We start from the raw sequence: 24,010 nt of genomic DNA on the forward strand, positions 1-24,010 counted from the left end.
TCTAGAGCTTGTTTCTTCAGGTCTCATCAATTTTCTGAGCTATGTGATTTTTTTTTTCCAGATGAAGTTAGAGACAGTTTCTGTTACTTGCAAGCCAAGCATTCTAATGCATAGAGATGCTGGTACTAAAAGTGGGTGTGCAAAAAACAGGCTGTAGGGAAATGGGCATTGCTTTGCATTAGCCAGTTAAACATTTTCCCATTACCAGGAACTAGAAGACCCTTAGCTGCTATAAACCCATAACTAGGAAAGAACCAGTTCTGTCCTTTCAAACCCAATGCTATTTGGTTTTCATCCAGCCTCAGTTTTAGTTTTAAGAGAATACATCACATCATGTCTCATTCAAAATTCCTATCTCTTAGTCTAAAACTCCTTAGACATCAGAGGTGAAATTAAATGGACTAAGCAGGCTGTCATAACTTACATAGAAGATTATTCATTAAACTAAAAAATTCATCAAATGATTTTAACTTTGTTCTTTTAAATTTTGAGATCATGGTTATTTAACTCTTATCAAGCTCTGCCTATGAACAACCTACAGAAGCAGTGAAATATATTTTAATCTATAAAGTGTTCATCCACAGGTGTGGCCAACAATGAATAAAAATGACTGGAAAACACTAATATATAGTCTATTTCCATGTTTACTTTTTTTTTTTTTTTTTGCTGCCATTATAGCTTCTGTCTTTCTCAGACATAGTTTTTCTATTTTGGAATAATACAAATTCTTGTGCTCATATTATAACAATCCAATTTAGCAACCCTGCGATCTGTCAGATTTTCTGTCTTCCTGAAAGGGTGATTCACTTAGTGATAACATTTGACTTTATTCAACTAATAGAGTTCAGCTTTTCTAAAGTTATCAAGCAGCCAAACTGGAGCATGGAGAAAATAAGAAATGACCCTAACAATGGTAAGTGCTCTCTCATACAGTGAGTTTCTTTCTGTCCCTTCCTAGGTCTGTGCAGTCTTCAGACAGTCACTTGGGTATATTCTAACAATGTGTGGTTTGAACAATGTTTTCTCTTTGTGCCATCAAATATTCACTTTTAACTTCTGGCAGGCTTCAGCCTTAAAGTTTGCATTTTATATCTGCTTTGGGCTTAGAATTTTGACTTGACTGTCATCCAAGCAACAGCTGCCAATACCTGCTGGGTTCTTACTGAGAAGTTTGTAATTGGCAGCGTTGAAATGTATAGTTTCTGACAATAGAGATTTCAAGACCAAAAGATCATCTTACACATGGGGAGCTATATCACTTGTCAGGTTGACCTAGTTTTGGAGGCAGAAATTTCCAAGATGACTTCTGAGATGTTTTATTCACTTGACTGGCAAACAAAGATAGATGAAAACGTACCACAGAAGTGTTTAAGCTGGACATTACAGGGCTGTGGACAGCCATACATTTGTTGGATGGCTGTTTGCAAGCTGACATCAGTAACAATACTTCTTTGGGATCCGTAGCAACCTTGACATCAGACAGTCCTTTCGCCCAAGCTGATGAACCCACCAACCACAAGAACGAAAAGACTACAGTGATGATAAAGTCCTATAGAAACAAATAGAAAGAGAAAGCAGTGAAAGAAATGTGAATTCTAGAAACAAATCATTTAGTTTATACAATGATTTGGTTTTTCGTTTGAAAAATTCCAAGATCCCATAGCATTGAAGCTAGGAAAATTAAAAAAAACAAATAAAAAAAGTTTTGTGATATTGTATTTATATTTCTATAAAATAAATACTAATAGTAATATTTTTTAAATGCTTAATATATCCCGGGAATGATGTTAAATACTTATAACTCTCATCTAATTGTTCCTGCAAGAGCCCTGTAAGGAGGTTGGAATCATTGTCCCATTTGCACATGGTGAAAGTCAAACAGAATGGGTGAACAGTTGATCTGAGATCTCCACAGATGATTAGTGATGATGTCAGGATTCAAACCCAGGCAACTTTACACCTGAGCCCATGTTCTTAACCATCATGTTATGATGATTTCAAATATTTAGAGATTTGCTAATTAGTGAAGACTTTTCAATGGTAATAATCTTTCTCTCTCTCTTTCTTTCTTTCTTTCTTTCTTTCTTTCTTTCTTTCTTTCTTTCTTTCCTTCCTCCCTCCCTCCCTCCCTCCCTCCCTTCCTTCCTTCCTTCCTTCCTTCCTTCCTTCCTTCCTTCCTTCCTTCCTTTTTTATTTCTTTTGTTCATTTAACCAGCCTATGCATTATCTACAGCATGCTAAGTGGGAGACAATAATAGCTATAATGCTTTGAGTGCTTTTTTATGGGAGAGAGGCTTTATATGAAATTATTTTTAAAAATATCACGTTCAACAACATTTTTAATACCCATTTTAAAGATGAGGGAACTGAAGTCCAGAGATATCAGATAACACAGGGAAATGAGCGAAGCCAGAATTTAAATCCAAATCTGTCTGACTTAGAAAATCATCTGATGTGGTTCTTCACTCATAGCAAACACAATCACTGTGATGTAAGGGAATGAGTACTTTAAAGATACATCTCCAAGCTTCTGATGATGAGAGAGGGAGCTACTTCTCATGTCCTCCCTCATGACCCAGAGGTGACAGCAGGTGGAAGTCACTGTCCAAGAATTAAGCAGACCATGTTCTAAATAGGCCAATTTTTCATATTTACTGTATTTATATTTGACTACTTTAAAAATGTTTTATATCATTTACAAGAATATTAAAATCAGCAACTTGGAAAGGATAATAGTAAATTTCATGCACTAACAGAAGTAGACTTCTTTTTTTTCTAAATGATAAGCCCCTCAAGAGAAACTTGCGTGCGTTTCTTCCCTGCCTAAGGGCATGCCACATCTGACCTGCTCTGGTCTGCCTTCGCCCATGCTGAGACTGAATGACTCTTCATCAAGATCCATGATTTACACTGAGAGCCAAGGGACTCACACTGTAAAGATGCCATTGGTGATATTTATTAGGTGCAACTTTTATAGAGAATGTCCTAAAGTGTACATGACTAACACTGGCTGAATCTTCTGAGCAATTGTCTCTTCATCCAGGGTCTGCTTCAAATTATGTAATTTACTGGTTGATGTTTTTATGCTGGCTTTAGAAAATTTAGGGTCAATCTATGATACAGTCATAGAGTTTTTATTGCATGAGTATTTTTTTCTTCCTTTTCCAAGTGAGGAGGAGAGAGAGAGAGACAGACTTCCACATGGGGCCCCACCAGGATCCACCCAGCAACCCCCATTTAGGGCCCACCTGGGGCCATGCTCGCAACCAAGCTATTTTTTTAACACCTCAGGCAGAGGCTCTACAGAGCCATCCTCAGTACCCTGAGCCATGGATGCAGGAGGGCAAGAGAGAGAGAGGGAGAGAGAAGGGGAAGGGGGAGGGGAGGGAGAGGGGTGGAGAGATGATCTCTTCTCCTGTGTGCCCTGACCAGAAATCAGGTCAGGGACAAACCCAGGACATCCACATGCCAGGCCGATGATCTACCACTCAGCCAACCAGCCAGGGCCTGCATGAGTACTTTAACTTTATTCCTAACTTTCTTTTATATGCCTATCCTCTTTTTCCTTAATCTTTCCTTCTTATTTTTAATTCTATTTTGAGTTTCATATTTCCTTGTGAGCTGTCTTAAGTAATTTCTGGAATAATATGGAGGAATAAACAAACAAGCAAACAAATACAAAAACTACAGCTGTTTCAATATCAGTAAGAACATTTGGAATGAAGAGACTCAGATGTTTGAGTATGAGTTAGAAATAGAAGGAACGGGCACAAATAAATGAGCCAGGTTGACTGTGGCAAATGCAATATTCTGTTAATGTTCAATCTGGTATCTATTTCATTCTTTTATGTAAGAAGTACTTTTTGAGTACTATGCTACATATTGAGCAAGGTCAAATGAGTAATTTAAAAAATTCAACATATGCGAACGGCGAGCAGCGGCAGGGAGAGGTGCAGTGGAGGTTTTGCTGGTTTCGGACCCCAGCGGCCGATGGTGAAATCCTCCCTGCAGCGGATCCTCAACAGCCGCTGCTCCGCCAGAGAGAAGGAGGGGAATAAACCCAGCGCCCATCTATGCCAGCTGCACCATGCCGCTCCTCAGCCTGCACAGCCACAGCGGTCACAGCAGCGAGAGTTCCAGGGTCTCCTTCAACTGCTGCTGTAACCTGGGTCCAGGGCCTCACTGGTGCTCCTGATGTCCCTCACCCACCCCTGAAGATCCCAGGTGGGCGAGGGAATAGTCAGAGGGATCCCAATCTCTCAGCTAATTTATTTTACTCTGATAATAGGCTGAATGTAACAGAGGAACTAACGTCTAATAACAAGACGAGAATTCTCAACGTCCAGACCAGGCTCACAGATGCCAAACACGTTAACTGGAGAGCGGTGCTGAGCAGCAGCTGCCTCTACATTGAGATCCCAGGCGGCGCTCTGCCAGAGGGGAGCAGAGACAGCTGTGCAGTTCTCCTCTAGTTTGCTGAGGAGCAGCTGCATGCTGACCATGTCTTCATTTGCTTCCACAAGAACCGGGATGACAGAGCCGCTTTGCTCCGTACCTTCAGCTTTATGGGCTTTGAGATTGTGAGACCGGGGCATCCCCTTGTCCCCAAGAGACCCGACGCTTGCTTCATGGCCTACATGTTTGAGAGAGAATCTTCTGATGAGGACGAATAGCAGCTGCGCCGCCTACGCTCCTCACCTTTGCCACCACTGACAGATCATAGACAGTACCCCTTTTTGTGTCTCGCTTTGTGGGGGTGGTGTGACCAGTTTCTGCACTGGGGTGCAAATGCCAGGCCTGCTCCCCTCTTCTGGGTTTGTCCGCATGTTGTAATTGTGCAAATAAATCCTCACTCCAAATTAGCAGTATATTTCTTGAAGTTTAATATTGTGTTTGTGATACTGAAGTATTTGCTTTAATTCTAAATAAAAATTTATATTTTACTTTTTTTTTATCACTGGTTTAAGGTGATACAGATTATCCTTGTGTACTGCAGGAGTTTCTTATTTGAAGTTTTAGAAACAATTTTAGGTCTTAACTTGGAGAGATAGGTATTTATCTACCCTTCTATTGCTTTCAAAAATCTGAATAAAAAGTGTTTAAATCTAAAAAAAAAAATCAACATATGGACTCTGCTTTCTTGATATTACATATTTGTTAGGAGCCATAGACACCCTATAATTTGACTATGAGATAGAAGCTGTCATTACATATTCTCATACTTAGAAATAGGCCTGTTAAAAGCCCATGAGGAGTGGAAACCTTTAAGAGAAAAAACTCATGTGAAAACCTCTCAATTGAAAATTGGATTATCCCTGGCTAGATAGCTCAATTGGTTAGACCAGTGGTCCCCAACCTTTTTTGGGCCATGGACCGGTTTAATGTCAGAAAATATTTTCATGGACCGGCCTTTAGGGTGGGACAGATAAATGCACAAAATAAAATTATGCGACCGGCGTAAAAACTGTGGTATTTTAAAATATAATTGTCGAACTTATGAGACAAACATCAAGAGTGAGTCTTAGATGGATGTAACAGAGGGAATCTGGTCATTTTTAAAAAATAAAACATCATCCAGACTTAAATATAAATAAAGCAAAAATAATGTAAGTTATTTATTCTTTCTCTGCGGACCAGTACCAAATGGCCCACGGACCGGTACCAGTCCGCGGCCCGGGGGTTGGGGACCACTGGGTTAGAGTGTCATCCTGAAATGCAGAGGTTGCTGATTCAATCCCTGGTCAGGGCACATACAGGAATAGATTGATGTTCCTGTCTCTCTCTCTTCCTTCCTTGATCTCTAAAATCAATAAAATAAACATTAAAAAATAAAATTGGAGAAAATAATATTAAAACTGTTTGCTTTACTAGGTAAAATAATAATAGTAATAATATCTAACATTTCTTGAGCATGTATTATTCTGATTATGCATGTATTAATTCAATTAATCCTGACAGCAATTGCACTGTGAAATTAATGTTAATCCTGTCCTCACTTTACAATTGAGGAAACTGAGGCGTGATGGGGTTAAATAAAATTGCTCAGAATTGTAAGTCAGAAACTGGCTGTCTGTTTCCAGACCTGCGGGCTTGACTGTTCCCTACTGCCATTCATGTCAGCTGTAAGGGATACTGATCTCATTTAAATCAAGTGCACTGAAAAAGGTAAATTGTTGCACTTGAGGTTCTACTTAATTTAAATATGACAAAATAGGAATGAATTATTTTCTGTACATAAACCTCATGACAACCTCCCAGTGCTCAACAAAATATATTATATATTGGAGTAAATATGTTATTTTGGGGGCTAATTCAACCTTCTCTCGCCTAGTACCATTTTGTAAAGAAAGATCAGTGTATAATGCTAAATTAATTCTCATGTGAGTTAAAAGTTCAGCTTTGTATCAGGTAGATTTGGGGTTGAATCCTTACTCTGCTACTTACTAGCTGTGTGTTCTTAGGCAGTTTGCTCCACTACTTGAAGCTTCAGTTTAGCTCTCTGTAAACTGGGATAATAGCAGTGTCTTTTTCATTGGGTGGTTGTGAGGAGTGAAGCTATGTTTGTTTGCCTCTTTTTTCTAATAAGATGTCAACCCCATGAGGGCAAGTGCTTTGTCTACTTTTCTCATTGCTGGGTCTTGGAGGAGGAAGAGCCAGCAACATTTGCTGAGTGAGAGGATGAGTGAAAGAAAATGGTCCCAATTTTGTTAAAATATTTGTATTTATGTAAATAACATTGTATAAGAGCTTATCAACTAGTATTGGTAGGATAAGAGGTGACTTTTTTATTTTATTTTATATAGGCTTGTGTATTTTTGAACATATTTTATAATTAGACCAAATAAAAACAATATAGCAATGTGATAAGGACACTGATTGATTATATCAATGCCTCTCCCAGACAGATATTTCCCTATTTGTCCTTACATCAGCATCAGGATTTATAAGTAGACCAAATGATACATGCCATTAGGATTGAGAGTTTTCCCTGACCAGGCAGTGGCACAGTGGATAGAGTATCAGACTGGGAGCAGAGGACCCAGGTTCAAAACCCGGAGGTTGCCGGCTTGAGTGCAGGTCAATGGCTTGAGCATGGGACCATAGACATGACCCCATGTTCACAGGCTTGAGCCCAAAGGTTGCTGGCTTGAAGCCCAAGGCTGCTGGCTTGAGCAAGGGGTCAGTCACTTGCTCTCCTGCAGCTCCCCGGTCAGGGCACATATGGGAAAGCAATCAATGAACAACTAAGGTGCCACAATGAAGAACTGATGCTTCTCATCTCTCTCCCTTCCTGTCTGTCTGTTCCTATCTGTCCCTCTCTCTGACTCTTTCTGTCTCTGTCAAAAATAAATTTTAAAAATTGAGAGTTTTACACTGAATGGTTTCAGAAAGTAGTCTCAAGCCAAATTTTCTTTAAAAAGCAAAGTGTGAAGATGGAGAGACTATGTCAAAAGTTCTAGCTAAAGTGCATATTATCCAGAACTTTTTTGGTTTTCTGCTTTGGATGTCAGCCTGAGTCTGAGGCTACTTGTAAGGAGTGAGACAGTGAGGCAGGAGCAAGCCCTGACCTCAATTCCCTCCCATCCTTTATCTCCTGAGGAGGCTTCCCAGTGCCCAGTAGTGTGATCCACCCTGGTCACCTCCTAGGCACAGAGCATAGTGGAGAGGGGCAGAGTGTCCATCAGCAGCTGTCCTGAACTAGCAGTTTAATGTCTGTCTTAGGGGAAGCAGCAACAGCTGCCGTCACCACATGTACTGAGCACTCCTCCACTCCAGGCACTCTGCTCACACTTGCAGCATCATTAAGCTCGCGGCACAGGGACTTAGTCAGCCTTGCTTTCCTTAGGAGGAAATCAAAGCATAGTCAGGGCAAACGCTTTACTTATTATTAATGTCTGGCTTGACTATTGGGCTCATGAGCTTTATGAATAATTGGGGAAAAAGATGCTTTTTGGTGGATAATTATCTCAGTTGATGTTTTCTAAGTTTCAGTTGGTTTTGATTTAATCCACATACTTCTTGTTATCATTAATATTTAATTTAAAGCAAATTACTCTTTTTAAAAGATATATAAATAAAGTTATCTCAGAATGAAATTATACATGTACTACAAATGCTAAATCATACAACTTGCCAGAGGTAGAAGAAAACTACAAACATAAGTGTTATACAGTGAAAACAAAATCCCTTAAATTCTAGAATTCTAGCTGGGGATGTTTGCACCTGGCTTTGGGGCTGATGATCTTTGTTTTTTTGTTTTGTTTTGCTTCTTTGTTTTTATTATTAAGTGACAGCAAGGGAGGCCGAGACAGACTCCCACATGTGCCCCTGGTATCCACCCTGCAAACCCCATACCTGGTGATGCTCTGCCTGACTAGGCCGCTCCTCCATTGCTCGGCAACCAAGCTATTTTAGCACCTGAGGCAAGGCCATGGAGCCATACTCAATGCCTGGGGCCAACTTTGCTGGAACCATTTGAGCCATGGCTGTGGGTGGAGAAGAGAGAGAGAGAAAGAGAGGGAGATAGAGAGAGAGAGAGAGAGAGAGAGAGAGAGAGAGAGAGAAGGGGAAGGGGGAGGGGGAGGGGTGGGGAAGCAGAGGGTTCCTTCTCCTGTGTGCCCTGAGCAGGAATTGAACCCAGGACTTTCACGCATTGGGCTGACGCTCTACTGCTGAGCCAACCAGTCAGGGCCTGATGATCTTTCTTAAAAGGGAGATTATGGAGTGTTAGAGGCACTTCATAAAGTATATGATTGTCTAACCAGTATACTGTACACTTGAAACTATTGATAACACAATATATTGAATATAAACTGTAATTGAAAAATACTTTTGAAAAAATTAAAAAAGAGTTTTATGGAGTTATTAGAGGAATACTGACCTAATCAGAAAGCTTGAAGTTAAATTACGTTCAAAATAACTTTCTCACTTGTGTTATTTAATGCCATGTTAATGGTCCCCCTAAAATTCTCCTGTGTATCAGGAGAGGTAAATGCCTTGTATTTGAGAAGTGACTCTTGGTGCAGGCAAAAGTCCATTTGTTTATAAATACTCTCCCTTATCCATCTTACAGGGATGGGCTGTGCATGGAAGAAACTCAAGACATTAATTTGTAACATTTATTGCTTCGTATTCACAGTGCTTATACGAACTCTTTGAAGATAACTTCTGTGAGCTTTACTTGTATTATTTACTCCCACAGAGTGGAAAGGCTGCCATTTAGAAGGTGCTTCCAAAAAAACCTCTCACAGCCAGAATCTAAGTGGTTCACATAAAAGCCTAAGAAGTAGCCAGAGGAGGCCTTATTAGCCCCATATCACAGATAAAGAAACTGAGGCCAAGTGAGCTAAGTAATCGCCTATGGCTCATTAAGTGGCTTATAAAATACCCTCTGAACTATTGGTTTCACTATGGACCAAAGGAAGATTGACATGCTATCTAGTTGTGTTTCTGCTGGATGCTTTAAGTATCTGTTCAGCAATCCAAGAAAACAGCTTCCTCCACAGAAGGAGCAGCCTGGCTGATGGCTGGCTGGGTGGTTTATTTCCATTTCATCTATTGGGAGTGTTTTGTTGTCCCCACTTCTCCTAATTTACCATTGGCAAACTCATTTTTACTAGAACGTAATTTAATATAGCAAAGAAGCCAGTCCTTGATCACTCTGAGGCATTTAAAAGGAGTCACCTTTGGTGACAGAAAACTTAATATTTTAGAATCAAGTAAACCTGTGTCTATCTCTGCCCAATAGTGGCACATGGCAGTTGCACTGGGTATTGGTGAACACAGGCAATTCCTCATTTCTGTTAACAAATATTCCCAACATTTCAATCCAGTGGCTTTATTATGCTTTGCCTACCTGATGGTTTTGCCCTTATTTCTGCAGCTAAAACCTACACTGACACCCTAGACCAAAAACTAGGCAGTCCAACCAGTCACCCTCACCCTCAGTGTGACTGGTGTCCCTCTGCTAAGTCAGCTTTCAGGAATCCCAGGATGAAGTATGAATCAGGAAACACAGACATCCAACCACAAGACAGAAGCTCCGCTCAGGGCAGAGCTTTGGACTTGCTTTGGAAGAGAGTGGAGTTCAGCAGTGGCTGGTTGGGATAACTTTCTGTCCACTCACAAGGTTATGTCATTTGAAGAACCAAAAATAATGACATCTGACTTCTGAAGAATGTCTATAGTTTTCAACATGCGATCACAGAAAATTATTTGATTTTCACAAGAACTATGTCATGGTGAAGATAATGATACTCATTTTACAGCTTCAGGGAAGTTAAGAAAGATGTCCAAGTTGTCACAAGTAACTGAGGTTTTAATTCAGGAAATTGGGCTCCATGTTTAGTAAGTGGTTTTCCATTATGCCTTGGCTTTCTTTTTTTTTTTTTTTTATTTATTCATTTTAGAGAGGAGAGGGAGAGACAGAGAGAGAGAGAGAGGAGAGACAGAGAGAGAGAAGGGGGGAGGAGCAGGAAGCATCAACTCCCATATGTACCTTGACCAGGCAAGCCAGGGTTTTGAACCGGCAACCTCAGTGTTTCCAGGTTGACGCTTTATCCACTGCGCCACCACAGGTCAGGCAAGCTGAGGCTATTTTTTTTTTTTTTAATTTTAGAGAGGAGGGGGGAGAGAGAGAGAGAGAAGGGTGGAGGAGCAGGAAGCATCAACTCCCATATGTACCTTGACCAGGCAAGCCAGGGTTTTGAACCGGCAACCTCAGTGTTTCCAGGTTGACGCTTTATCCACTGTGCCACCACAGGTCAGGCTGCCTTGGCTTTCTGAAGTTTGGGTCCCCTACCATTGTGGGCACACAGACATAGCAATAAATAACACTGATTTACACAGGAAGAAAGGCATTACTCTACATAATCCCCTTTTAATCTAAGAGCAAAGGAGAGAAATCCCGGCAGGGTGCTAATCTGTCTCTAACACCTATTTCACAAATATTTAACATCTACTTACCAAAATGTAAAAAAATTTCAAAAAGCCCCAGGTTCAGAGTCTGCCTAGAATACAGTAATCTTTATTTTCCATTGATTCATTTCTGTGTTTTTGTTCTAATTATATCAAATAATGCTGGATTTCTATAGCCAGTAGTGGTGCAGGGTTTTCTTCAAACATATACTTTATTGAAGTTTAAGAAAACAACTTAATTTAGAGAGCAATAGTAAATAGCTCATGGTCCAGGAGGCAGAGAGGGGCAGAGAACGCCTGCAGTTTGGAAAGGCCTGCACTCTTCCCACGAGGTAGGAGGCACGAGCCGTCTGGACAGAATGCAGGGCAGAGTGTGACTCACATACGTAACTTCAGTTTTATGATAGCAACATTAAAAAAAAAAAAAGGAAAAAGAAACTGGTACAATTTATTATATTAATACATTAATGTATTTCTATAATAAAACCCAATGTATAAAATATTATCATTTATTGGGGTGGTGACACACAATGCAGTATATGGATAATGTATTATTGAATTGTATACCTGACACCTGTATAATTTTGTTAACCAATGTCACCCCAATAAATCCAATTGAAAAACTAAAAAAATTAAAAATGCTGCTATGGACATGGTATACCAATATCTCTCTGATATTCTACTTTTCATTCTTTTGACTATATGCTCAGAAGTGAAATTGTTGTACCATGAGTTTGTGCATTTTGGCATTTTGTTTTTATTTCCAAGGTGCTCTCCATAGAGTTTGTATTAATTTATGTCCCATCAACAATAAATAAATGTTTCTTTACTACTACCCCCAAAATTTGTCATTTGTTATAATCAGTATATAATGATTAATTAGTTACTTCCTGTTTTGGACCAGTCTTGGAAATCTGGTGTGTATTTTACACCTGCAGCACACTGTAATTTGTATCAGCCATGTTTCAAGTGTTCAAGAACCATAGGCCACTATTGCTACCCTATTGGACAGTGCGGCTCTAATCCACAATTAACACATGGAAGCATATTTATATTCAAGGTCAAGGGCAGGAATGCCCTTCTATTTGGGGTATTTGATGTCAGAATTTGTCTTAGCACTTGAGTCCAAGGTGGCCCTGATAATCAATCATCCTTCAGCTTAGCTTTTACAAGGCTAGCATGCTTCTCCCATCCTCCTGGCCTGCAGGGTGCCAAACTTTGGCTGATGTGCTAGCCCAATGCATTGCACATGGGAGGTCTGAAGGCAGGTAGGTCAGAGTGACTGACCAAAGGGATGCTTGGGGGTTTCTCCCAAAGCAAGCAATGGGCCTCAGAGACAGTCCCACACACTGGGAGCTGCATTTTCGGCTAGTTGTAGCATGAAAGTCGGACTTGACCTCTCTATTCTCAGGATATGTGCTAGCATGGTTGGCTGGTCAAATAGGATGGAATATGCAGTCCATTTTATAGATGAAGTAAATACTTAACTCCAGCTTGAAAGATGCAGAGCCAGGATTTGGACCCAGGGAGTTTGGCTCCAGAATCTGTGTTCTTAATCTATTGTAAAAGCTTTAGAAGCCCATGTTTTATTGGCGTATAATAAAAATTAAGTTGCAATATTAATATTTATGGCTATCACTTATGGAGCAGTTATTATGTACCAGATATTGTATGTGCTATAGGTTATTCACTTACTTTTCATAATAACAATTTGAGGTGACTATTATTGACTCTACTTTATAAATAAGAAAATCAAGGTTCAGAAAGATTAAGTGACTTGCTAGAGTTCTCAGAGCCACTAAGTTGCTTAGAGAAGTTAAGTAATTAGAGAAATTGGGTACCAAACTCAGATCTGTTTGACTACAAATCTCATTGCTTTGTTTATTTATCCATCAGTCTGTTTCTTTCCCAGTCATCTGTCCGATACTTAGCATCTTGAAGAATCTGGTTATGATGCATTTTGTTCTTACCGAGTCTGTTCCCAGAAAACTTTATCAATAGATTTGTAGTTGGTTAGCTGTGGAACTGAGGCTTCTGGTTTCTTGTTTTTATCTTTTCTTATGAAAAAAATAAGGAATTTTAGAATGATCCTCTGCATCTCTCCTTTTAGCTCAGTGCTAGACAATGGATTTCACAATCTTGCTACAAGAGGGAGGTATTCTTGGCTGTTTGGCCATCTCAGGATGAATGCACTCTTCATTAGCTTGCTGCAGTGCTATTGTAAATTATATGCAAAAAACATTCATTAAAACAGGATTTTATTTCCAATGGATCCTGCCTAAACTTTTCACTACAAATAGCACAAACCTTTAAAACAGTATCATGATAATATTAGGAAATTAACTAAAAACTCATCAAAGTAATTTAATAGCAATAGTAGCAGTATCACTGATAATGGCTGTTATTACACTGTGCTAAGACCTTTACATATATTGTTCCACTCAATCTTCATCAAGACTTTGTGAGGCAGGTTTTATTGTACATAGATTTTTAGGAGAGAAGGTATCACATGATGAAGTCTACAGTCTTCGGAATCAGGTAGCCTGGGGTTCACATCTCAACTCCTATTAAGTAGCTCTTGATCCCTATTAAGCCTCAGTTTTCCTATTTGTAAAAAGGGGTGATAATGACATGTTTTCACAGGTTTTTTTTTCCAAGGAGTTAATTTAATGAAATGCTTCATCTGACACATAAAATTTCCACACACACACTTCTATATAGAAAAATTGAATATACAACCAACATATATTGGTATTATTCAGTGGATTTTGATGGCTAAACAAGCCTGGTGAGTTCATTCATTTATTCAAACCTCTAGTAAAAACCAGTTAGGTTCTAGGTCTTAGGAAATAGTAATTAATAAAAACAGACATAGTCTGTTTTTCATTCTGATGAAGGAGAGAGGCCTTATTCAAATAATCACAGAAAAATGTGTAACTGAAAATGGTGATAATGGCTTTGCAGGAGGAGAGTTTGTTGTTTTGAAAACAAGCAAAAAAATGCATGTGGGTCACTGGCCAATCTAGGGGGACAGGGAAGCTGCATAGGATCCGGTGCCATCCAGCATCTTTTTGGGCTTGTCCCTTGAGTGGTTTTCATAGCAGATTCATGTTCAATAATAAGTCTCCCATAAATGGCTTCTCTGGGAAACCTATGAATTGGCATCTAGAGGGCTTCTCTCTACTATCTGCCTACTCCATGCTCAAGAAGAATGTTTTGTTGACATTGTTCAGGATCCAGAAGGTTTACTGGGCCTTCTGCTGCTAGCAGAAGGAAGGTTTAAGAGAATGGAGGAAAAGACTGCTTGTTTATTGGGAATTCTGGTGGCTTGTGTGGCTACTGAGGCTGTTGGCTTCCTTAACTTGTTCATCTGCAGCTTTCTTCCTCTTAAAAAACCAAGCAAAAAACAAAGTGGACCCAGGTGTAAAGAGGTCTGGGTGGATCTGTTTACATATTTAAATGTTAGCAGAAAAATATTCTTGTCTTTCTGAACCCTTGTACTCTAGAAGTTTGTAAGTCTAGACAAAAAACTAAGGTTGTTCAGTGATTTGGGGTAAATTGCTAATTTATACAGAAAACAGCATTGTTTCCAAGCAGTTGGTTATTGGTTTTGACACATCTACCAATAATTACAAAAACAAGTTAGATACCCAAGACATAGACTGGAGGTGAGGCAGCTGTTGAATGTCTTAGAAATAACTGAAAGAAATCACATTTATAGAGTGAGTCAAGGATGAATCTGGAAATTTGGAGATGTTTCTTGAACATCTTATCAACCTTTTTCAGTTTTATGTATTTTCAGCTCCTTCAAAATATTTTGTGGGCTGCCATTGAACCAACTAGATGAAAATGCTAAAATGGAAGCAATAACCACCAGCTTTGTCTACCTGACATGAGACATCTGGGCATTGTAAACACAGCTGAATAACACCAGCTGCCAGGCAGGGCACAGATGAAAGAAACAACTGGACGAAGTGTGCTATCCAGGGGACATGGCAAGAGGCTCCAAGTCAAAAGCAGCCAGACCTGAACTCACCTTTAACATATGCTCTGGGTGGCAATGTTCTCTCAGTGTGTGAACAAAACTGCTCCATCAGAGTAATATATATAGATAAAACTTGAGATTCAGATGTATATGTGACATTGCACACACACACACTTTCAGAAAAAGATAACACAGCTACCTTTCTTCTCCATGCAATGGCAAAGAGTAAAGTCATAGATAATTAAGATATCAAATAATTCAGTTATTTCTTAATTTGTCTAAATATTTTTAAGTTACCCCTACCATAAACCTCTATTTAAAAATGGCTGTATTTTATAGAAAATCATTTCAAATAAGCTACCCTGAGAAAGTTTGACTCAAAAAATGCTGGCAAAAGTTTCAGGTGCCCCACTTTCTAAAGCCTGCTCTCTGTTCTGTTGCCATTATCTTCTCCTGAGACTGGAAAAGAAATGCAAGTCTTCCTCCTCCAGAATTACACGATCGCAGAGTGGGAAGGAACTGCCAGATAAATCCAGGCTGTCAAACACTCCTTCAAAAACATAATCCTGTTAATTTACTATTCACACTACTGATTATCTCCCAGATAGGACAGGGAAAAGTGAAATGCATGACTGGAAATACTGCAATAAAACAAAATTAGTCATGAATTTTAAAATTCTTTGGGCTTCATGGTTCACATCTGTAACCTGAAACAGGACTGCCTCGTTTGCAGGATTGTTGTGAAAATTAAACTTAAATAAACATTTTAAGCATGAAGACTGGAATATTGCAAGTATTGAATTAATGGTTGGGGTGATTGATGGTGGTGAAGATGATGTCATCTTCAAGGAGTATGGCTTGATTTTCTCCTGGTCATTGATGTTTGGCTGTAAGTGCAGCTATAATGACTTGAATTATTTTTTTTTTTTAAAACTGTATTCTGATGTTCTCTGAAAACAGATTCATCTGTTTAGGTTAAATTCACATGGCTAAAAATTTTCTAATATAGTCTGAATTTTGAGCCAGTGGTTGTTTGTGGGTAGAGTCTCAAATCTACTTTGTAACAACCAGGCGTGTGTACATGCATGCCTGTGTGTGCATGTGTGTGAATATTTCATCTGGTTGCAGTACGTGATTGGAAAAGAATGGGGTGACTGTGCTAAGACACATAAGGCCTTTTGAAGAAGTTCTGCCTTGGAGAATGAGCCACTGTTATGATCAACAAATGCCTTGATCATCATTACATTCAGAAAGCACATAGTATGTGCTATTTCAATTCTGTTCACAAGTTGGTCTCATTCACTGGACTGTAATTTCATGTGGATGGGACAGTTTTAGGCACTTGTGTCCTTAGTGTCTTGCCAAATATCTTCTATATATACAGGTTCTCATATATATCCCCAGAATGCAAGAAGAGAGACTTCACATTTGGTTGAGTCACTTAGAGGGAAAACCATTTGGATTTCAAAAATTTTCCTGTTTCCTAAATTATCTCAAATATATAAGAAACTACTAACACTGGCTGCTTACAAAAATAAAAAAGGTGGAAGACAGGGATTGAAGAAGGCTTTGGGAGTTTATTTTTATTATTTTTCTTCATGTATACCTTTCCCCAATAAATACCTTTTAAAATGGCTGAACTTGAAAACTTCAGCATAATTTTAGAATAGGCATATTTTTCTAGATTTGACCTTTGGCCATTGTGAGAAATCTTCTATTTAAGGGAATAGTTATTATATTTTACACTTCCCTCCCACAAACATTTTTTTTTGCAAGTGAGCAAGAGGTGTTAGCTCAGTTAGGTTTATGAAAAGAGCTGCTATTTTTTAAGCATTCTTCATGCCTTCCAGAATTGAAGACCCATTATTCTGTCATTTATCAACCCATCTGTCAGCCTGCAACAGATGGTTAAAATGAAGAACTTCTAAAATACCAAAGTGGAAATTATTCTGCACTTCACCGTCCACAGATTAAACTCAGTCTGACTTTAGAACATTCCTTTGCCACTTTTCCCCTCATCATACAAAGTGAAAATGAGAAAACTATTACATTTGAATTACAAATGAGAAGCCATTCTTCAAAAAGGTAACTATTGGAGTCCCAGATATTGGCTTTACTCTGTCAGTTGGAGAGAAGATAGACCTGGGTTCGAGTCTCACTGATGCTCTTCCTTGGCAGCATGGCCTTTGACAATCTATTTGACCTTGTAGGCCTTAAATTTGTCTTTTGAAATAAGAGAGAATTAATAGCTTGACTTAAAGAGTTATTGAAAGAATGAAAAAAATGGATAATTTGTGGGATAATATCTTACACAAACAACTAGGCACATGATAAATGACAGAGATTATTTTCACTATCAATTTTTCTTTCTGTTTTTATCCCCTTTCTTAGGTTTATTCCACATCAAAAATTCTAGGCCCTGGCTAGTGGCTCAGTTGATAGACCATCGGCCTGGTGCATGGACATCCTGGGTTCTATTCCTGGTCAAGACACAGGAAAGCCGACCATCTGCTTCTCCCCCACTCCCTCTCCTCCTGCTCTCCCGCTCTCCCTCTGGCAGCCAGTGGTTTGATTAGTTTGAGCATGGCCCTGGGCGCTGAGGATAGCTCTGTTGGATAGCATCAGCCTCAGGCACTAAAAACAGCTTGGTATTTGAGTATCTTCCCCAGATGGGGTTGCCAAGTAGATCAGTTGGGGCCTGTATGGCCAGTAGCCGCGGCCACCATCATGGCTGCCTGGTCCGTGCAGGTTCCCATTTAATTCAGATAGATTGTAATCAAACAAAGGAGCTAAGAACTGGTGGATTATCCTTTTATTCTAGACTTGTACCGGCCAATGAGTAAAAAACAAACGCACGGGGCACCAAAACCTACTCACATGTTCCTCTGGTTCCACAACCAGGAGAATCTTTCTGGTTTTCCTAGAGTCAAAGGCCCCACCAGTCTTACTCCCCATCTCCTTCTCTTTACAGGCCTACGTCTTGGCTGCCTCCTCTGCCACCACGTGGTCTCTCTGCCCTGCAACAACGTGGTCTCCTCTCCAGCAATGTGGTCTCTCCTCCCAAAATGGCCTGGACAACCCCTCCTCCAGCACACATTAGCATAACCAAGCCCCTTCCCAAGAAGGAAGGTAATTAATATTATCACCTGGCAGTGGCCATTCATGTGGGCAGTGCCATTTTTAACAATAAAAGTGAGCAAAACCAGAAAATAAAATTTTACAAACTCATTTGCCCAACAGGGTCCATGTGGGAGCCTGCCTCAGCATCTCCCCTCCTCTCACCTAAGAAAAAACAAAACAATTCTATGTCTCTGGCGGCAAGATTTGGGCAGGTACGTAGGACAGAAGGAAAGCAGACGTGGAAAAGTGGCAAGGTGTGGATATAACTGGGGGGTGTATGTCTTTCTGCAAGGTGTATTGTGTACACAGTGTAACTCACCAAAATGTTGTGTGGTTGTTTAGTGTGTGTGTGTGTGTGAGAAGGATGGATGGGCAGAAACACGAAACTGAAATGTCATTACATTCTGAAGGGGTGTGGGAGGGGCGGTGTTCCTGTTTATAAGCCTGGTGGTACTGGGGCCTTCTGGTGGTACTGGGGACTTCTGCCCAAATCGCCCAGAGAGCAATCATCTCTTTTGTTGGTTTCTGTTTTCAGTCTGGATGAAATAAATATTTGTGATTTTTACCCTGTTTAGGCAGAAATATTAGTTGAATCCTAACATGTTTCATGCTTTATTTAGCTGATTCCATTTAGCTTTGTCAGCTCTGTCCTATTTCCAAGGCATAACTGTTAGAATTTAATATTCACAGTTTTTCACAGTGGGTGTTTTTGGGAGTATAGCCTCCCTCTTCTCAGTGCTATAAGTGCCCATGTCTATGCTAAGAGGCAGTTGCAGGCGTGAGAGTTTTAAGCAAGATGCGTCCAGAGCAGGGCGTCTCAACTTTCTGTGTCCTGAGTCTCCTGACATCCTGTTGAAAAGCAGAGATCTGATTCGGTAGGTCTGGAGTGGGTCTGAGAGCCTGGTTTCTACAAAGCCTCCGAGGGATGCCAGGGCTGCTGGCCCAGGGACAAACTTTGAGAAACAAGATCCTAGTCTATGAGGAAACTTCCTCCATCAAAACATCCCAGTCTTCTCCAGCACCCGCTGCTCTCCACGGCCCATGGTCAGAGGGCTTCCCCACACCACTGATCATGCATTGCCATTCTGCTTCATGTTCATATGGGTCAGTCTCATTTTCCCAATTCAGTTTTAAGGAGGCTCTTTTTTTTAAAAATTTATTTATTCATTTTTTTTTAGAGAGGAAAGGGAGAGACAGAGAGAGAGAGAGAGAGAGAGGAGAGACAGAGAGAGAGAAGGGGGGGAGGAGCTGGAAGCATCAACTCCCATATGTGCCTTGACCAGGCAAGCCCAGGGTTTCGAACCGGCGACCTCAGCATTTCCAGGTCGACGCTTTATCCGCTGCAGGTCAGGTCTTTCCAATTCAGTTTTTACATTGGTTCCTGTCACTTTCTCTCTTCTAACATTTATTGAGAAATTTCTATATACCAGACACAGCTAAGTGTTATCTTCATTTAATTCGCAGTGATAAGGTAGGTACTGTTACTATCATCAATTAATAGGGGAGGCTATGGAGGCACAGAGAAGTTAAGTAGGTTGTCCAAGGTCACCCAGCTAGCAGTGGTAGAACCAAGACACAAACACAGTTTGACTCCAGAGTCTGGGCCCTCAATCACTCAGATCTTGCTAAGATTATGCCTTCCTGAGATGATGTGCAGTGTGTTTTTTTAGCTCTTGCAATATCTATTCCTGTATTATATCTAACACAGCTAAGCAGATAGAGCACAACTGCTTATACAAATAAAGAAGAAACACAGATATGCTCTTTTTTTTTTTCAGAGACAGCGAGAGAGTCAGAGAGAGGGATAGATAGGGACAAACAGACAGGAATGGAGAGAGATGAGAAGCATCAATCATTAGTTTTTCGTTGCAACACTTTAGTTGTTCATTGATTTATTTCTCATATGTGCCTGACTGTGGGCCTTCAGCAGACTGAGTAACCCCTTACTCGAGTCAGTGACTTTGAGTCCAAGCTGGTGAGCTTTTTGCTCAAACCAAATGAGCCTGCGCTTAAACTGGTGACCTTGGGATCTCGGACCTGGGTCCTCTGCATCCCAGTCCGATGCTCTAACCACTGCGCCACTGCCTGGTCAGGCTGATATGCTCTTTTTATCTTTCCCTTTTTAAAATTTTTAAATATTCTGAACTGGTTGTTTAATAAAACCTGTAGCACTGAGTATTTGAAGATTAAGAATAATAGTATCAGACAAATGTCTAATAATATGCACTTTGCTAAACAGCATATTATTAGAATCTGGCCATGAGTAGTTCTGCTATGTGGGTATCATTTGACCTATGTTATATTACAATCTGTTATAATGAGATCTCATTATAATTCATATTGTATCCTGTTCATGAGAGAAAGAAATTAACTATTAAAAAAGTAAAGGTTCTACATAAGATATTCTTAATCATGAGGACCCTGATTCCACACAAACTAGCAGAAATTAGCTAAAGGTGTAACAACCTTGTACCAGTGCACAGAGCTGCTCTTGCTGATGCTGCTTATAGTATCATTTCTTTTTAAAAAAATTATTTTCAATATCACCTAAATGAAACTAAATAGAAAGCTTTATTTATTTATTTTTAATTTTTATTTTATTTTTTATTTTTAGAGCAGAAAGAAAGCAGCACCTGATCTGGAGGTGAGTCTGCTATACCTGGCCCACGTCTCAGGGGCCAGCCCCATTCTGTATCTCACCATGGCCCATGGCAAACAGTACTTACTGACTGTTGAAAAGCACCTGGGAAATAAACATGCTGCAAGTACTTTGTTTGGGTGCTTTTGAAAGAATGTAATGGCCAAATTATGCTACCTGTGAAGGTAATCATGAATAGCTCAAATTAGAAAGAAATGCACATTGCCATCACAGAATCTTCCAAAATGTGTTGGAAATCTGAGCATTAAATTCTAAAATTCTTTTGTCATGAGAAAGTTGCCACAAGTCCAAATAACTGATAAACTTTCCAAGTGTCCCACAGTGAGCCTGTCCTTGCTTTTGTGCACACATCAAGCGCGGGCTTGTGTTAGGGGCCATGGATAAAAACTGCGGCTCTCTGCACCCTGGACTTGTTTCAGCTCAGGGAGATGTTCTCACTGCAAGGGAGCGCTAGGGACCAGCTGGCTGGGGGCCGGCAGCTGTGCCGAGGCTTGTCCCTGGGCAGGCAGACAGGTCGCCTGCACATTGGGGATGTTTGGTTTCCTTTTTTCTCTACATATTTTGTGTGTCTGTTCGTTTTGCCTTTTTTTTTTTTTTTTATAAACATATCGTGGAATGATCATACGTCAAATGCACACCCAGTGCTATGCTGTTGGCTTGGAACGTCCACAGGGTTTTTTGTTTGGTTTTGTTTTAGTAACAACCTCCCAGCCCACCTTACCCGAAGGTTTCATCAGAATGGTTCTCACCATAGTGCTCTGCTGAAGCAATTTATGAAGCATCAGTTTGGACTAGATGAGCCTTTTTCTGATCTAGCATGCAGCTCTTCTGACTGTACTCAGGACAGTCGTAGAAACAGCCCGTGAAGTTCCCTTCTTTACCACTGTCCCATCTGCTTGGTTTTCATGCATTAGAAGGACAGAGCACAGGGGTCATTGCCACAGTTCTGAAGTCAATTCTGGATTCTTCATTGCTGACTAATTGTGTGGCGTTAGCCAAGATCCCTAAACGCTCTCAACCTCAGTTTCCCCTAACTGTAAAATGGGGATAATAACTGTCTCAATAAAATTGTTCTGAGAATTAAATGAGATGTAATATACAAACACTCATTACATGCCTGGCATATGGCAAATACTCAATAAATATGAACTGTTAGCATTATTGTTTCCGGGTGTGCTAGATACAGAACAGAATTGACAATGAGACTTAACTGTCAGGAGTGAATTTCCAAAGCAGATCTAGGAGAACAACACTGGATTTCAGTACCAGAGACTACCAAGAGAGGTAACTAGATCTAACTAGCTTTGATACCGTGTTAGTGAAGGCTGACATTTGCAGTAGGTTCATGCTTTGGTTTCTTGGAAGCCAGCAGCTGCTGTGGAGCTGAGCTCCTCGCTTGGAGGCTTTTGTGCTGTGCTCACTGTGTGCTGGAGTCTGCGGTCTCTTCCTTCCACAGTATTCTGCAGCTACGCTGCCATTTAACACCCGGGCCACGCCTGACTTAGGATTTGTGTTGCTATAAGCAAAGAATAGTTATTAAAGTATTTTTCTGAATCATATTTTTAGTTGCCCCAGGGCACTTAATTCCATGCATTTTGGCAAAGAAATGCACTTTCCCACAAATACTGTTGTATTTGCTACAGCACCAGCATTATATAAAAACACATATGTTTTCCTCAGTACAAGGGGAACTTTCTCAAAACTGAGTTCTAAAGCAGTTTTGATGAACTTTAGTTATAAAAAAGGTAATAAAACAGAGAGCTTTGTTTTTCTCATATTCATTGACTTCTTTGTTTCTGAATATAAAATGGATATGAGGACTAATTTCATCTTAGCCACGAGAGAGTTCCCAGCTCAGCTGGGTCATATAATAGCTATTTATAAGCGTGAATGGGAAAACCTTTCAAATGAAAATTCATAATTCATTTTTAATAGTTTGAAAGTGGAACTGTCCTCCACCCACCCCACCCCGCCATACTTGGCATTCAAAACTAAAGTGAAATAGCGAGTGTTCTCCCTTAAAATGACAGCTAAGTTTTTTTTTGTTTGGTTATTTGCTTTTGTAGCCAGATATGAGGAACCAACCTCAAAAAGAATGTGAAGTTACTTATGCGCTTCAAGTGAGAACTACAAAAACTAGCTAGATAATCCAGGATGATAAGAAACACCAAAAGAAATAAAAATAAATCAGAATACACCATTGAACATATATTACTTCCCACCATGTGTCAAGTGAGTTGCTAGACACTGGGGATATAGTCATGAGTGAAATCAGACAAAAATCCTTGCCCTTGAAGAATAAACTTCTGTGGAAAATTGAAGGAACTAGACAAGTGACTTATATAGTGGTTTGGCTAGTGCTAAGAGTTATGGAGGAAAAAAATAACACAGGAAGGAATAGGAACTGATATAATGCGGCAATGGGTGCTGAAATTCCAGGTGGCCAGGGAAACTTTATTAGAAAGTAGGTTTTGATTAAAGACCTGAAGAAAATAAAGAACCTGTCACATGGCTATCTGAGTAGAGCCTCCCAGTCAGAGGGAAAAGTCCACACAAGAGCTCGGAGTTGGGAGAAAGCCTGGTGGGTTTATCAACCTAGAAAAATAAAAGTTTAATAAATTTGCTTGAAATTCTTTACATTTGAGGGTCAGTGGCCCTTATAGGATGTGGTTACAAATACACTTATCCAGCTCCAGGGGGCCGGGTTGCAGGAAAGACGAGGACAGAAGTAGGAGACTGTGGGCTCACCTTCAACAAGGAGTGACAGTGGTCTGGATTACGGATGTGGCAGCTGGATTCAAGGAGGAGATAATCAGGAGATGGATTAAATGGAGTTTAGTGAGGAATTTAATCTAAAGCTATGGAGAAAATTTCACAGAAAACACCCAGGTTTCTAGCTGAGAAGATGATAGTTCCATTTACAGGGACCTCAACCCCAAGAATCTATAGTTCTGGGGTGGCTATCAGCTACAGTCTTCAATTCAGCTTCTGGCTTGGTGCACCTGCTCTAATGAACTCAGGACATTCAGGGCACAAGGAGCTCAGGCTCCTGGGTGGTTATTTTATCAAGATACAGTCCTGGAGCCTGACCAGTGGTGGCACAACAGCTAAAGCATTAACCAGGAATACTAAGGCCACAGGTTCAAAACCCAAGGTCACTGGATCTGAGTGTGGGCCGCGAAGTCACTGGATTGAGTGCGGCATCATCCACACGATCCCTAAAGCTTGACAGCTTGAGCCCAGAGATCTCTGGCATGAAAAGCCTAAGGTCACTGGCTTCAGCAAGGGGACACTGGCACGCCTTGGTCATGGTACATAGGAGGAGTTCA

The 24,010-nt window shown here is 40.2% G+C and overlaps 1 protein-coding gene and 1 pseudogene across 4 annotated transcripts in view; one reads left to right on the plus strand and one right to left on the minus strand.

Moving 5' to 3' along the window:
- SYNPR (synaptoporin) overlaps positions 1–24,010 on the minus strand; it is a 374,269-nt gene that overhangs the window by 5,753 nt on the left and 344,506 nt on the right. For all 4 annotated transcript variants that reach the window (XM_066244520.1, XM_066244524.1, XM_066244523.1 and 1 more), the window contains one exon: positions 1,358–1,549. In XM_066244520.1, coding sequence (XP_066100617.1) covers positions 1,358–1,549 — 192 coding nt within the window. The remainder of the gene's footprint in view (positions 1–1,357; positions 1,550–24,010) is intronic.
- Positions 3,942–4,949, plus strand: LOC136314152 (ornithine decarboxylase antizyme 1 pseudogene; annotated as a pseudogene).

This window comes from Saccopteryx bilineata, chromosome 10 (assembly GCF_036850765.1).
Source record: "Saccopteryx bilineata isolate mSacBil1 chromosome 10, mSacBil1_pri_phased_curated, whole genome shotgun sequence".
Taxonomy (NCBI): Eukaryota; Metazoa; Chordata; class Mammalia; order Chiroptera; family Emballonuridae; genus Saccopteryx; species Saccopteryx bilineata.